This window comes from Borostomias antarcticus (genome assembly GCF_949987555.1).
Source record: "Borostomias antarcticus genome assembly, chromosome: 1".
In the NCBI taxonomy this organism is placed as follows: domain Eukaryota; kingdom Metazoa; phylum Chordata; class Actinopteri; order Stomiiformes; family Stomiidae; genus Borostomias; species Borostomias antarcticus.
This window is the reverse complement of record NC_140234.1, coordinates 43369644-43386233: the sequence shown is the minus strand read 5'-3', so window position 1 is coordinate 43386233 and position 16590 is coordinate 43369644. Positions and strand designations below refer to the sequence as shown.

At 44.0% G+C, this 16590-nt stretch overlaps 1 protein-coding gene across 1 annotated transcript; it reads right to left on the bottom strand.

Annotated features, from left to right (window-relative positions):
* Positions 1-3442: 3442 nt before the first annotated feature.
* Positions 3443-16187, bottom strand: ppm1db (protein phosphatase, Mg2+/Mn2+ dependent, 1Db). Its single transcript, XM_084448231.1, has 6 exons — positions 15563-16187; positions 14459-14687; positions 14052-14176; positions 8225-8406; positions 5238-5462; positions 3443-4438 (listed from the first exon to the last, which is right to left on the bottom strand). The coding sequence occupies exons 1-6, from the start codon at positions 16095-16097 to the stop codon at positions 4016-4018; spliced, it is 1719 nt and encodes a 572-aa protein (XP_084304357.1). The 5' UTR covers positions 16098-16187; the 3' UTR covers positions 3443-4015.
* Between the last annotated feature and the right edge of the window lie 403 nt (positions 16188-16590).

Below are 16590 nucleotides of genomic sequence, written 5' to 3'. Positions count from 1 at the left end.
AAACTTGTGATCATGATGCTGAGCCCAGTTTCTTAAGATATATGTTAGCATATATGAGTACTGTTACTAGGCTACTGTTAGCACTTGAGACTTCCACTGTGTCATCAGCTGCTGGCCCTTCTTCCCAGAGCAACCGACGTATTTTCAACCGGAGGTTTCGCGTCGCCCTGAATCAACCAGGTGTTATGCGGAATTCTGTGCAGTGACCAGATCCGGTGGTCACTGATTTCCGCATGTTAATACACCGACATCTGTGATCACCGAAATGTGTGACCACCGGTCACAAAATCCGATGGTCACACATTTCGGTGCGTTGATACACAGAATACAAAGTGTTAATACACTTTGAAGCTTCAAAGCACCGCCACCACCACAGAAGAAGACTACTTCGAAAAATAATTTAACTCGGACAGAATCAGTTATTTAATGGCAGCGCCAAAACCCAGCATTTGTTAAAATAGACCCTTTTGCTTAAGTTAGTGAAGTTTCATGTTTATCTGACACTTGTAAATATGAGCGCCTCTCATAAATAGGCCGACACCGATTTATTTTGACGGAGCAGCAAAGGACTGTTGTCTGGCATGAGCGAGCGGAATGCGACAACGGGACTGAGAAGCACTAGAGTAGGCCTACATACATGGGAATTATAGCCTACCAGTGGAATTAGTGACTTTCAATATCGCGTTCAGACTTGGTTGAGATAGAACCCAGCTAGCCTAAACACTGATTAGTGAAGTAGGGGAGTAGGCTATTGTGTGCTGTGCCCTGTGCTGTGTAGCCTATTTTATCGTCCAGTCATTCATAATGGCTCTGTAGTTTTTTTTTATTGTGTCCCTAAAAGCTTGGTTGTTTCGGCCTAAATATTGCCCTCTTATTCGCTCGGTCTCAAATGATTGGCCTTTGTTGATGTGTTAAAAAAAACACCAGTAGCCTAGGCTACTATAGTTTTCCTGTATGTTTTTACATACACATGCAAATGCTCAGCGTCTTTCTGGTGATGTGAAACCCATCAAGGCATGCTTTGAAAGCGCACCCCCCCAAATATTGTGCGCGCTCCGCGTGCATGCTTCGTTGGTCCTGGCGTATAAACCAGCCTATAGGCCTAAACGATGACATATCAGATATTCTGACGCACACGTTTACAATGGAAATTATGGTTATGATTAGGACACCTTATTGGGAATTGGCCCAATGGGCCTCATTCACCAACAAAGTCAAGAAGTTCTTAAGAACCATTTCTTCTTAAACTGTATTTACGCCGTTTCTAAGAAAATTCTGGCATTCACCAATGGTTTCTCATCTGGGATTTGTTCTCAGGTAAGAACAGAATATACGAACACTGAATAGCAGTCGCAATTAGTTAGCTAGTTGGTTAGTGTGAAGTGTGTTTCAACGAACATGTAAAGGTGGTAAGAGATGCCAGCTGACATAACGATGGGGGGAGTTCCGAATGTTGAGAGCAACATTCTAGCATGAAAGAGATTGGAGAGATTGAAATCTTTGTAGTAGCCTATATCAAGCCATTTTCAGTGCAATAGTATGCAGGAAATAATATCTTATTATTAATTATCTACTGGGATATATAAGTGGCCAGGGTTAGGGTTAGGATTTGGGAAAATGACCCGTCAGCATTTGATGGGCCCGGCTGGTATTTATGTGGACTTTTACCCGCAAACCTGCTTCCACAGTGAACCTACAAAATCTAATGGAAAAGTTAAAATCATTCTACACTTATGAGGACAACTGTCCACCCCAGGTTCACCCATTAACCCTTTCTATTAAAACAAATAGTTCCATGCAGAGCCACTCCCCTGAGATGACAGAGTTTAACCACAAGTCATATAATATACCACAAATATCACTTCTGTAACGAAACAGATTTGCTGGTATTAGATACAGTAGACAGACAGCTAGCTAAAGCACAACAGCCCTACGGGTACGTACTTAACACTATAGTTATGGGTTAGTCGTAAATAAGACTATATTTCCAAAACTCCGAACTACCGCTTCATGCTTAAAAAGTAAAAACGTGTTTTTGCTATATAGTTACCATTTAAGGTAACGTTAGAGTACACGTTGTTCCCTGGAATGGACTATACCCAGGAATGAGACCGGATAAACCTCACCTCACATATCGCTGACAGGATCTTATTCTGTACTGCAACACTTTACTACTTATTTTAACATGGTAATATAAATCAGTGCAAGGGAGATTTGAAGTACATGACCTTCATTTGCCATTTATCCAAGCACCCTAGTGTTGCCTTAGTCGGCCATCATAAATTAGCAATGAAGCCCGACTAACACTTGAAATATAAGTTCACTATTCACAGAGCTGCATCAGAGGTACAGGTCAAATGAAATGCCTCCTTTTATCATCTGCTTAACAATCATGCCGGCTTAAACAAATTAAGTTAAAACTTTAATTGACAAAACATATCTTTATTTCATATATGTTCAATTCCAAGTGTTTACCCCCCACACATTTACACTGTACAAGTGACATGCAGTAGCTGCAGTAAGCACAGCCATATTCACACTAAGCATGAAAGGATACCATGATTCAACAGGGTGAACCACTTAACCTAAAAATACATTGTTTATGAATCTTAATACACAATATCCCCAGCAAGTTAATGGAAAGCTTGTATTTGCAGAATGTGTAAAACAGTAAAGATTATCATTTTAGCTCAAACAAGACATGCGTCTTCAATTGAGATTTAGTAAAAACAAAAATACTACACATTACAACCAACAAACAAAAATGCTACAAATTGTCCAGTTAAAATTGCACTTTGGTCTATGAACAAACTACATATGTGACATCAACTAAACAATAATTTAATGAGCTTGTAAATGGAAAAGGTAACACACAAAGCCCATTACCCCAGCAGCCGTGTTAGTGATGCCAACAGGTAAACTTACTGCTAACAGAACATTGCAGTTACACGGGTTGAGAATGGAGGTGGAGAATGGAGCCTCAGCAAGCAGCTAGAAAAGTCTTCAAAAAGGACGTTTATCCACGAGCAGCCTGAACCTGAACGCCAGGACAGCCGTGCCATTGTCATGTTAGACACGGAGTGGCACAGGTCCAACACAATTGCAATGTGGTTTCTGGTTCCCATACAGGAGTGGAGGATAGATACATCAGGTCATTGGATAACACAGTTACTGGTTGGGGCTAAATTATACTAGGGTATTGTTTGGGGCAAGCAAGCAAAGCGGTGCAGTTGCATGCTATGGCCACTGTGTGTCGCCTCATATTACATGATGGTAGCTTCCCCAACTGTCCTATGTACAGGTTACCTTTCATATCACACCTCAACATTTAGACTATTTATTACCGGATTTAACTGTAGCAGCACCTTCAGTTGTGGACGAATATTTAACTAAAACTCATCTAATTAGTAAAAAAAAAAAAAAAAAAAGAAACGGTAAAAAAAAACATGTGGGGAAGCATAAACAAGCAGAATGTTGATTGGTGTGGATTTCCGTGATAAAAGGACAATGTGTGAATCTAGATGGTGGAGCTCATCCAAAATGGTAGTCTCTTAACATTGTATCATAGTAAAATAAAACAATGTATAAAAAATATATTGCTTTACATAAAGTAACACAGGTGTACTCACTTGCACAACTACCAAGTTATTCAGAATATTTACACAAGTTCCTATTTAATTGTAATACATTTTCTATAATTTTGAAATGACACACTGCTTTAAATCATTCTTCACCATCCCAGCAGAGGAATTAAAAATTGCAAATGATGCCGTGAAGCCAAGCTCTCTTGGTAATCTCAGGGAAGAAAACCGTAGGCCAACATTTAAATGGAGTTGTAGTCTCTCTGTAGTATCACCGATGACCAGAACTACAAAAATAGACTTGCGTTGGATGGAGCCACAACACTTGCAATGGTCTGTAAAAAGGGGCATGGAAGAGGCAGCGTGTGTGTCCGTCCGTCTGTCCGTCCGCAGAGTGTGTGTGTGTGTGTTACTGCTTGCGCGTCATGCATGTCTCAGCACACGCACACGGTGGTCTTGCCGTGCTGCTGCTGGAGGAGCAGCGGGACGCTGGCGGTCTGCTTCTGGCCCTTCCCGCCGCTGCGTCTCAGCGCCACTTTCTCGGCATTGCTGCTCCTACGCCGGGCCTTCTTGTTCCCAGGCGTCGGCGCGTTCGGCCGCGACGGCTCCTTGTGCGTCCGTTTTCCGCCGGCCGTCCTGGCGTCGTCGTTGGGGCCCTCCCCCGCGTCGTCGGCGGTGGCGTCCCCCGGGGAAGAGCGCGTGCGGGGCCGCTCCTCGTCCCAGTCCGTGTGAGGGGGCGGGGGGGCAAACGGGTCTGCCAGGGACAGGGCGTACAGGCTGCTACCTGACAGGCCGTTCCTCCGCTCTAGGGTGGGGAGCAGCTCACACACCGCCGAGGGACTGTCCACTTCTGGGACCTGCAGGGAGAGAGGGGGAGAGAGGGAGAGAGAGAGAGAGAGGGGGGGGGGAGAGAGAGAGAGAGAGAGAGGGGGGGGGACAGAGGAGGAGAGAGAGAGAGAGGGAGAGAGAGGGGGGGGGGAGGGAGGGAGAGAGAGGGGGGGGGGAGGGAGGGAGAGAGAGAGAGGGGGGGGGAGAGAGAGGGGGAAAGAGAGGGGGGTGGAGAGAGGGGGGGGGAGAGAGGGGGGGGAGGGGAGAGAGAGAGAAAGGGGGGAGAGGGGGGGAGAGAGAGGAAGAAAGAGAGATGGGGAGAGAGAGAGAGAGAGAGAGGGGGGGAGAGAGGGGGGGGGAAGAGAGAGGGGGGGAGAGAGAGAGGGAGAGAGAGAGGGGGGGGGGGGGGGAGAGATGACTGTACCGGTCAGTTGAAGGTATGGGCGCTACAAAGCCACATAATCTTAATCTCAGCAAATGTTCCACACAATTTTCATACACTGCTTACAGCATGCGTCCCTCAAATAAACAAGCATAGAATAGCGGGGATGGGGATGTCTTAAGTGTGAACGGCTGATTAGTTACATTGTGTCTAACTTTAACAGCTGCGGTATTCACTCATTTTGGGGATTTTGTTGCGTAAATTAGCAATAAATCGTTATCAAGGCAGTTTAGCTGGTCAGGTATGATGCCAAACTAAACTGAGGCTAATTCTACACTACACAGTAACTAATATATATTTTTCTAAAACTAGCACTTGTGTTGTGGTAAACAAATGATCAAGTCCCATAGAAAGAGAACAGGAAACTCCCTTTAACCCCCGCTCACCTGGATGATGGGCGTGTCCGAGCGGGCGTCCATGGTCGGCCCGCACTGGGACACCTTGGCCAGGTTGAGCAGCACCTCCTCGTGGTGGAGCGACTCCTGGGGGGCCCCGGGCTCCTGCAGCGCGATGACGATGGCACTGGTGTTGTCGGCACGGAGCATGCGATGGCGCCACCTCAGCAGGGCGTGGCTCACCAGCTGGCGGGCGCTGGAGACGCCGCACGGAGCCTGGGGAGAAGCATGGTTACGACGGCACACAGTCAGCTTCCAGGTAACCATGGTAGCGTTATATCCCAACCCTGCTCCGCACAACTCTTTGCTTTCCAAGTACAGCTTTTGGGATATAAACTATATGATAGATTGGGGGGAGTGTTTGTATTTGTCCTGTTCTGCCCTGCACCCTCCAATGTCTCTGTAAGTGTATGCACCATAGATCAAACATTCCTAGTACGAGTAAACCAGGGAGGTTGGCTACAGTCCCGTGGACCTTAAACTTCTGAATAATATGTGCAACTTTAGTCACAGGAACATCAAGCTGCTTGGAGATGGACTTATAACCTTTACCTTTAACATACTTGTCTATAATTTTCTTTCTAATCTCCTGAGACAACTCTCTCCTTACCTTTCTGTGGTCCATGTTTAGTGTGGTACACACCATGATACCCAACAGCACAGTGACTACATATCAGCACAGTGACTACATATCAGCACAGTGACTACATATCAGCACAGTGACTACATATCACCCTTTAAATAGGCAGACTGACTGTTTATGTTTGACGTTTGAAGACACCTGTGATGCTAATTAGAGGACACACCTTAGTTTAACATGTCCCTATGGTCAAATTGTTTTCAATCTTTTCTAGGGGTACCATCATTTTTGTCCAGGACAGTTTCATTAGTTTATTTTATTTTTTATTATTATTCTGTTGAACCACAATTCAAAAGCAATGGCCAATTTTCATTAGTACATTTTCAGTAAATGTTTATTTATTATTACTTTTCTCAGTTTCAAGTTATTTCTGAGACCATTGTGGGTTTTTCCTTCTTTAAAGGAAGGGTACCAACAATTTTGTCCATGTCTGTGTATATATATATATAATTTATCTATCTAATAGGGGTGCAATGGAGCGTTGCCGTGATCCAATTGATCCGTGATCCGTATGGATCGCCCCCCACCGGTTCGGCATGTATGTGGCTCGTGGTAAGTAATAATCACCCAAAATCTCGATGCCGCAGCGCGTGGTGTGTTTTACTCTTAAGTGCAATGCGATTGGTTGACTATGCAAAAAGCCCTTGTGTGTTCAGATGAAGGGGGCATGTTGAATCCCAATTGCATTTCTTGTTGCAAAAAGTAAGAGGATCGGAAGAACTTGAAAAGCTATGATAGGCTATTAACGTTTATCTCTACAACCCTGTAACTTAACTTAACCTAAGATTAACATAGGCCTATTAGTCTAAGAAGCATTTTCGCTATTCCTAATTATCAGAAGAGATATCCGTCTCTCACTCGCTCTCGGAGCAGGTACTGATTATTTGCGCAACACGGCGCAGGTATTGCGCAACATAGCCATGCCCGCCAGACAGAGACAGCTCTGAGAAACGGAGAGAATGAGACAGTCTTTTTCTGTGAGGGAGGAAACACGAGCAATCTTTTCAATAATGAATATAAACAGTGCAAATAAAAATATATAAAAATAATAAGCATATTGTACAAAAAAAATAAATATATTACAACAAATTGTAGGCTACATTTGAAAATGTTTGTCCTGGTGTAGGCTGCGGCCTATAGGCCAAAAATAAATGTGTTGATACTGCAAAATGGTTTAATTTGAGCTGACCACTACACAACTGATTTCATAATCTCAATATGATTGCTTTGAATGTTACAAATTAGTTGAAACTGAGGTAGCAATTTGCAAGCTGGTAGCCTATAGTCTGGGGAAGCTGGGCCTCTCACGCCACCACAGAAGTGGGTCTTTGCTCAGTGGGATAAGCAGTTCAGTCCAGTGTCACTCCAGCTCATCTTCAGTTGACAACATAGTCCTCCCCAAAGAAAGACCTATTGTTTATTTCGATTTGTTTTTATTTGCACTGTTTATTTTCACATTATTCTATGTGCTTGTTCTTGGGCCAATGTTCCTCAAAACACATCCGCAGTATTAATAGAAGCCTAATTTAACATACGGTAACTAGGTCAGGGGTGCCATTGCCACAAGTGTGCTCACATTAGCATTTGTGCAAATATAGGTTTGAGAAAGACTGCAACAAAGGGAGCATGCATATGATGGGAACTCCCATTTTCCCCTTCCTCAGGCTGCTTTTGTATATAAGAATTTATTCTTAATTGCTTGCTTGGGTAAATAAAAGTTAAATTAATAAATAAAAAATAATAAAAATATATATATGTATATGACTGAACTATCCAAGTGCTGTGTGAATTAAAAATCTTACTTGGTTTAGTCTACATTTCAAAGAACACGCCGAGTGGTCGGTCAAGCTGGTTTCAAACCAAGACAATAAGTTTATTCTATGTTACGATTTGCAAAAAGGACAAATGCACAGAAGTGAATCCGAGCAAGAGTGGGTGACTGGGGAACGAAAGTGATAGTTTATAGAGGGAAAAAGGAAGTGACATTCAGTTACAGGATGAAGAGGACAAGGAAGTGATGTCACACAGGAACAATTTGTAGTTTTAACAGACTGATTCTAGAGGAACAAAATACAAAGTTAGAACAACAGTCAGGTAGGAAAATAAAACACATTGGTGAGACTTGAATTTCATTCACAGCTGGCTTTGGGTTATTGCCCACCCGCCAGGTCCAACCAATACGCTTAACTATACGCCTGAGCACTGTGAGTGAGGTTACTTTAATTATTTAAATTATTATTAGTATTTTTAAATCAAATTATATTAGCCTATATTTAGTTTAGCCGACTATCTGAGCACATCCCTAGCCGTTTTTTTTTTTTTTTTTTACTAAGCTCACCATAGCCTCATCGTTGTCCTGGCACATAGACACAGCATCCTGGGGCGGCACCATGTTCCACAGCCCATCGCTGCCCAGGATGACGTAGCGGTGCTTGCGGGGGTCGAGGGTCACCACGCAGGTGTCCGGCTCAGGGGACACCACAAACTCCCCGCTGTAGAAGTCATAGCTCCACAAGTCTCCTATGGACAGAGACACATGGGTAATACATTCAACTCCACTGTGTTTAATTAAGGGGCTTCGTCTCAGGTGTTCCCTGATACAGCAGTTCATTCAACGGGCGGCTGTAGCTCAGTTGGTAGAGTGGGTTGTTCAATGATCGAAGGGTCAGTGGTTCGAATCCCAGCTCCGACTGTCCACATGTCGAAGTGTCCTTGAGCAAGACACCTAACCCCAAATTGCTCCCAATGAGCAGGTTAGCACCTTGCATGGCAGCTTTGGTGTGTGAATGGGTGAATGAGAGGCCATTGTAGAGCGCTTTGAGTGTCGCTAAGGTGGAAAAGCGCTATATAAGTGCCGTCCATTTACCATTTAACCTTTATTTATCAAAGAAGTCTCATTGAGATTAAAATCTCTTTTGTGAGAGAGACCTGGCCAGGGTAGCAGCAGTACAGTCAACAATATATAAAACAATACAGAACCAGCTATTCAGTCTGGAGTGAAACATAGCATCTCAGAAACATTTGTCGGTCAGTTGAGGTATGCAAAGAAAAATACAACTGACGAGCGATTTATAAATAGGGCTGAGCACAGCTGTTTTCACTGACAACTAGATGGTTTTGAAATCGACTCTACATCTAGTCTAACTCGTATTGTACTGTATTTTTTTCATATGGACCTGTGTGTCTGCAATAAAGTTGATCTATACCGTCAGAGTTTACCGTCAGAATGGAATGTTAGTTGGAACCGCAACTTTTTCATACCGAGGTATACCGTGAAACCAGTAAAGGCTTATTTATGCCTATCCGTCCGTTTCAAACGTTATAACAGTCACTGCCTCCTCAGTCACTGCCACTGCTCCATTTCACCCGTATCCCTAAGCTGACATGCAAAATACAGAGGAAGAACAAGATATGCAAAATACGGACAAAATGCTCGCAGAGTATGGACAGAAAGCTCCGTCCGTATCCATCTGTGTACTTTATGTCGAGGGTAAATGAGCCTTAACCGGCCCATGCCTAGAATAGACTGCCTCTTGGAGTCAAGCAATCTTATTGTTGCACAGATTTCCGATGAGTCTTGCACAAACTAAATGATTAGGCTACACATGTTAATGTGAGCACACTTTAGTGGCAATGTGCACCCCTGATCATTGAATAGCATAAGTTAAAATACTATAGTCTTCATATTAAAAGGTACAACATAGCAATTTTAACTTTTTTGAGTTTGTACGTGCTATATGCACAAGAGGACATTGAAGAAACACAATAAAAACATGAAATATATCCAGGGCTGAAAATTAACACCTGCCATCAGCCAAATGCAGGTACAATTTCCAATTGGCGACTAGATTTCGGAAGGCTATCTGAAAAAATATATATACTTGGCCGGTAGATTTTTTCATCTACAGTCCCCTTGGCAGGTGACTCACCGTGAGCCAAAAAGTTAATTTTCACCTCTGAATATATCCATTTTGTAGTTTTGGAGAGACTGGAATCTTAACATTTTCAGTCAAATTTCACCCGGGTTGAAAATGCCCCCATTCATGACGTTTTTCCCACTCTACAGGTTATATTTAAGTGTGAAAAAACATGCCCGCACTCCCCTAAACCCGTCCCCAACAGAAAACTGTCTGGATCGCGCACCTGCTGTCTTTGCGCCATTTCACTATCTATCAAATGCGGTAAGCTCCGAATAGTTTCTCCTAATCTTTGATGAATTGATGAATTGCAGTCTCAATGATGACCACCTCTAATTTTAATATATTTAGTGTATACATTTTATAACTGTATTTGTGGTTGTCATACAACTTGGGAAGTTTTTACTATGATCTCCATCTCTGATTAGTAGCGAATCTAGCTAATGTTAGATAAACATTACGATAGCTGTAATTGGCAACAATTTTTAAAAAGCTGTCTGATCCAGCTAGCTATCTGTCTTTATCCAGCATGTTAACATTAGCTAATCTAATGTTACGTACTTCAGCTAGCTTAGCTGTGTTAGTTATCTTAGCATGCCAACATTAGCTCTCAATGCATTTGCTTTTGGTAACATTAGCCCTCCTGTGCAATGGCAGTAACATGCACAGCTCACCATACTGTACCCTTCCCTGGCCTTAAACACCAAATTAATGAGGTGCAAACTGTGCTGTAAGGTTTCTGAAGTGATAGCCTACCAGAACTGTTGAGTGTGCTGTGTTAGTGTGCTGTGTTGTATAGGCCTATAGGCAACGTTACGAAGCCAAAGCTGGTTAGAAATCAGCCCCAATAATATCATGATTATCTCTCGCTCAAACTACATTCAATATGCTATAGACTTACCGATAATTAGCCTATTGTTGTAATTTATGCTGTTTTATATGCAAAATAACTGCTATTACTAATCGCTGTTATTTATTCTAGAAAACATAGCCTACTTCTCACAATGAGGTCTTCACTTGATCAAACACACCCGTGTACTGAATCGTTTGTTCTTAGGTCTTGTATCAGCGTTGTGCTGCGCATATAGAGGCTATTGTGATAAAATGATGACTACATTTCGGGGTGGGGGAGGTGAAGATATTTAGTCAAGTTATTATTTTCCTTTCATAATTTACAACAACAAAGAATTGTAAGTTCTACAAAACATTCTGTCATGGGAAAGTTGTGTAAGCCTAATCATCATTGCAGTGGTATCTGCTCCACAGAGTGTTGATCATCCCAGCACCTCGATCCGACCCAACTGCAGGATGCTTTGCGCATTTTGGATTAAACAGCTCCAGTAGCGATATTCTATTATAACCAGAGGACATTACAATAACATTCAAAACGAGATCTATTGACTGCATGATCTGTTACGTCTCCAGACTCCACCGTGCCCCCGAGTAGGCTAGCCCTATCAGCTATCACCACAACTGACAGATGTTGAACCCAGAACAGTAATGTTTCAGAGTGCAACTGGCTTTGTTGGCCACCTACTTCGATAAGTAACATTAGACTAGTGAACAATGCAGATTTAATGTCGGTTTCACAGCACAAATGATCTGTTTTCTGTTAAGACTGTTAGACTTCTATACTGTTCGTAGCTGGCTGAAAGCTATAACGTTAGTCTAATAGTCCAAGCCTCCAAGCTTGCGTGGCCAGCTGCAGGGTGCTTTTCCTAGTGTCAAGGGGGAGATGCCATCGTTATACCTTTATCGTACTTTTTCCAAATAAAGCAAATTCCAGGATATGGCCTGTTAGGTAGCGTGTATCTTTATAATGTTTGGGAATTAAAAGGCAGTGTAACATCTCACAATTATGTGTTATGCACAACACACACACACACTGGATGATACAGTAACAGGAGATTGAAGTGAGCCAATCAGCAGCTTTCTCCAGCGAGTGTAGGCTTGGGCGGTTTTCCGGTATTATGGGTTACTGCGATGCTATAAAATCTGGACGGTCTCATCAGCAAAACCGTCTAAAGCAATTTCTGAATAAAATATATTATTTTCATTGTTGTTGGTGGTCGTGGTGTTATTATCATCATTTAATCGTGTTAACAACACTAGAACAGTTTAGAACGCACGCACCCTCCGCAGCGGTCAGTCAGACAGAATTGTAGCCTACCGTAGCCGGTAGGCCCTACACAGTATAATACACAACAACAATGACAATAATAATAATGTTTAGATAAATGTAGCCCAGACCAGAACGGCAGGATGTCTTTTTCGGATGATCTCCGTTTATTGTCCAACAAACCGTAAAGCCGCTGTCAACGAAGACCCTCTCGCATATGGCCTAGGCTACAACAAATGCACAAAGGAACTAAATCCTATAGGCTATTATTATAAAACTAGGCCTATAGGCTGCCTATGTATTTGATGGTAAAGTGCACATAGAAACAGCCTACAGTAACGAAATGGCTATTATTATAAAAGTAGTCCTACACTATCGCCTTGATTGTTGTTCACATATAGGCTAGGCTAGACATTTATTTTAGAAGAATAATAGGATTGGCTATTCTAAAGCCCAGACAAATGATTCACGAATGCTTGCAATTGCGATCACTTCTGAATATTCTGAAAACGGGCTACAACTGCTATTTGACAAAGTAGGCTATCCTATCTTTTTTGAAACGCTTCAGTAACAAGACTGCAATACAACCGCTACAACAACATTACTAGTCTAGGCCTACTCTGACTGCAACGTTTCTCATCTAATTAATTATATGTCAAATCAAACTTTATTTGTATAGCGCATTTCATACACAGGCAACACTACGCAGTCCCGTCTACCTGCTGCCATGGATGGGACTGTGCGTGTGCAGCACTGATACGAGACGAGCCGTGCGCATTCTTCCGCTTAAAGACAAGTAAAGTTTCCGCAGTAACTGGGTTATCGTCGTCTCTATCTCGTTCCTTGTTTGAATAATAATTTAAGGCTAGACGTTCGCGAGTTTTGTGCATGCATGCATCGGCATTTGGCGTTTCTGTGTAGCCTACTCGAACTGGCTAGCTGGTAACATTTTGAGAATAGGCCGACAGTTCTATTTACTGGCTTGGCCTGCGTGACAGAGGACTATTGCAACTTCGAATCGGGGGGAGAGACTATGCTGGAGAATGAGATGATGATGTAGTAGGCTAGCCTATGATTGAGGAGTGGAATGGTGAACACTAGCCGAGACCATAAACGATGAGGCAGGGTGTGAGGATGACAGCTTTATTGAAGTTTTGTGGACACGTGCATGTTTGGGACAAATACAGTAGGCTACAGAAAGGTAAGCATACAATTCTCCTTTGCACTGTTGAGTAATGTTTTTTGGAGTAAGGTTTGCTGCCATTTTGACATAGGGTGACAAATAGACAATGCAACGTTCACTGCAGCTTAGGTGAAATTTTCGGCGCGTGCGCCATTATCCTTCCTATCCAACGCAAATGACAGAGAATAAAAAATATAATCATAAAAAAAACAAGACAAAGAGTTTAATCACTGCGTGGCTTCCCTGTGTGGGGTTTAATGAATTGGAGCCACCTGGTAACAGCAGCGTGTGCTGTGATTGGTCTACTTACGAACAAGACGAACAAAGAGCCTTATTTTATAGACGTCTCCAGCCGCTCCGCTGGCCACGCCGTAATAACGTTAATACCGACTATCGCAGTATTTTGTGGAGACTTAAAAACGGTTTCAAAATGTCGATATCGCCCAACCCTAAGCGTGTGTAGGATTTTTTTCCCACCAGACAGAATGGCGAGTGGGCTTCATTATTTACTCGCCAATAACTAAATTTACTCGCCATTGGCGAGCAAATAGACTTAATTTTTATCCCTGTGTATGAATGTCTATCCACGCATATCCCCATTTACAAACAGTAAGCTGAGCATGTAGACAGACATGAGCAGACAAGAAAACACTTTGTTTTTGTGGCCCCTACGAAAGCATGTTTGGAAAACCTGGGAGACCTGTTCTCAGCCTTGGAGGCATGTTTGAGATGTCGCCATTCAGGTACCAGGAGCTGATAATACAAACGTCTTCAGTTCTTCCAACTCCAGTGGAGCAAATCTGTCCTGATTCATGTTAACAATAGAGGAATCCACTTCCATACAACGCTGGAACTAAGCTACCGCGACACCACCCGAGACCAATCAGACTGCCAATCTGGAACCGGGCCGGTGTGGTGTTGTGTGTGTAAGTGCTCCCGTGCTCACCGAGCGCTCTGGCCACAGCCAGGAAGGGAATCTGGTCGATGACGGTGCTCCTGCGCACCGGGCCGTTGTGGGTCAGCCTGGGTCTCTTCCACACCACACGGTTCACCCCCGACTTCTTGATCACACTGGCAGGAGGGGGGGACAGATTTAGAAGTGTGTGTGTGTGTGGGGGGGGCAAAGTATTATGGGGGGAGGTCACAGAATTAGAGGGGGGTTCAGTTTCAGTTTGAATATGAGGTCAGTTTGAGTAGTGTTGTCATCTCAGGTAGATAAAACTTTGATTTTTTTTGTTCTGCCCTTTGGCTTTGCTAACTTTCTTATCAGAGAAGATGTTGTTTGCATTCTGCATGGTCACGAGGCCACGTTGGTGTTTGTGTGGCTGTCAGAGTACTAGGTGTTGCCGTTACCTGCCCCCCAGACCCTCGATGCGCTCCCTCTCCTTGGGCAGCTCGGGCTTGTGGTCTTGTGTGACCTCCACTGCTCTGATGAACTGGTCTGACGGGTCCTCCTGGAGCCCCAGGACCACGGCAGAGTCGCCTACGTGGGCGACGTACATGCGGTCCCCTCGGATGACCACCACGCTGGCTGTGGTGCCGGACGTACTTGGCAGCCCGGTTAGTGTTTTCGGCCATTCCGCTACAATGCCAGATACAGACAAAAACGATTTGTTGTAATAACCCAAACTAGTCACTAATGTCATTGCCAACTCGTGAGATTTGAATATAAGACATCCTTGAGCTCATTGACTCACAGCTGTGGGGTAAATCTACATAATGCATTGCTGCAGTCGAGCAGACCTGGAGTGGCATCAAAAGCACTCTGGGCACAAGACAGATGTTTCTGGAGATTACCATTTCTTTGCACAACACAAGAGCAAAATCTTTAATCGGCAACTTAGAAAATGTGTTCAAATGCTGACATGTCTGGGCACAGTTACAAGTCTGTGAAAAGACACAGGACTTACTGGAGCAGCCACGCTGTTTGAACTCAAAACCAACAAGCTTTTTTTCCCACTGTTGTGCTGGCACTCACAGGTCTTCACTTAAAATAGTTCCAGGTTTGATGATAGTGAAGTGTCCTCTGACAACAAAATACTGTTATTATTTAACACATTAAGTCAAACTACAACTTTACTGTGCACAGTAACCTCCAGACCAAAGATGTGGCTTGACCACCGACACACAGCCAGCACAGCTAGCGAGCTAACCTTACAGTGTCTGTGCGCGCGCCTATTCGACGTATGGAAGTAGCTAGCACTAGCCTGGCAGCCTGGCCAAATTACCCCCCCCCCCAGCAGATATGGCATCGATAACATCAAAACGGCCGAGCCAGACTGCAGTTTGCTTTACTTAGCTATGGTAGTGTTGGGCGTGGGGCTTGCATTTGGTCTATTTCGTGGTTCTTGAATGTGCGCTAGCAAGCTAAGCTAACGTTAGCCAGGCTAGCTAAGCTAGCTGAACCTAGCTAACGTTAGCTAGACTAGCTAAACCAAGCATATAGATTGAACTTACGTAGCTTTTTCCACATGGCGTGGTGGCAAGCGACGAACCCCTTCCGAATGGCCGAACACACTTCCTCGTCGTCCTTGGACCAAAATCCTCGTTGTTTCTTGATGAATTCCCACAAATAGTCCCGTGCGAACTGCGCTGCCTCGCGGCCTCCGTGACCGTCGAACACGGCGAAGAAAGCCACGGAGCGGCGCGGTAGGCTCTTCTCCGCCGGCGACTTCTCCTCTGTCGGTAGTGTTGCAGTAGGTGCACAACTTTGATCCTCATTTTGTACAATTTGTGTGCGGGAAACCGTAGTGGGCGAAGACGTAGACAAAGGATCGTTCAGTGCATTGTTATTAGTCCACTCCGGGTGCACGCTTTCGGGCATAGAGATGATGACCGCCGAGCTATCCCCTTTCGATTCGTCCTTTTCGTCCGCGTTCAGCTCGTCTTCTCCCGGCTCGGGCTCCACTACAACCTCGGTTACATCCTCCATATATTTCCTGCCTCCCTGATCGGAAAATACACTCACTCGCATTAACAATGAGTTGTCCATGGTGAAAGATACGTCCCCGGTTGAGATGGTGTGTGTAAATGTCAGCTAAACGACCGTAGAAGTATTCGAAATTAAGTTTATGGTAGCTTGTGATCAATTGCCCTCTTTTTCGGTCTTTGTTTATTTTCGAGCCTTGTAGGCATGCTCAGAGGAACGCACTGACGTCAGAGCTATAGCAACTGGAGGTAAAGTGAGATGCATCTGGCTGCAGACAAAATGGCCGACCTCCGCAAGAGGCGCCTCCGCAGTTGACAGGAAATCACGTGACCTCTGCAGTTGACAGGAAACCGGACGGTCGTCGTCTTGTAGTTTTTTTGTGAATGTCAGTGTGCAGTCAGATAAGAGAAGATATTTGTTGTTTGCGAGGCGCCATTAATTCCAGTGAAGAAGATAAGATATTCTTTATTTATTCTTTATTAGTCCACTTGTTGCCGAGAAGCCTCTGATACTGATACCAGATCCCCTTCCCCTCACCCTAACCCGGGTCCGTATC

What these genes read in the sequence shown, in the direction of transcription:
- ppm1db (XM_084448231.1), bottom strand. Translation starts at nt 16,097, where the DNA reads ATGGACAACTCATTGTTAATGCGAGTGAGTGTATTTTCCGATCAGGGA. An exon ending in ATCGAGGGTCTGGGGGGCAG is followed by an intron (nt 14,177 to 14,458) that starts GTAACGGCAACA and finishes CCCTCCTGCCAG; the next exon opens with TGTGATCAAGAAGTCGGGGG. An exon ending in CGGACACGCCCATCATCCAG is followed by an intron (nt 4,439 to 5,237) that starts GTGAGCGGGGGT and finishes CTCTCCCTGCAG; the next exon opens with GTCCCAGAAGTGGACAGTCC.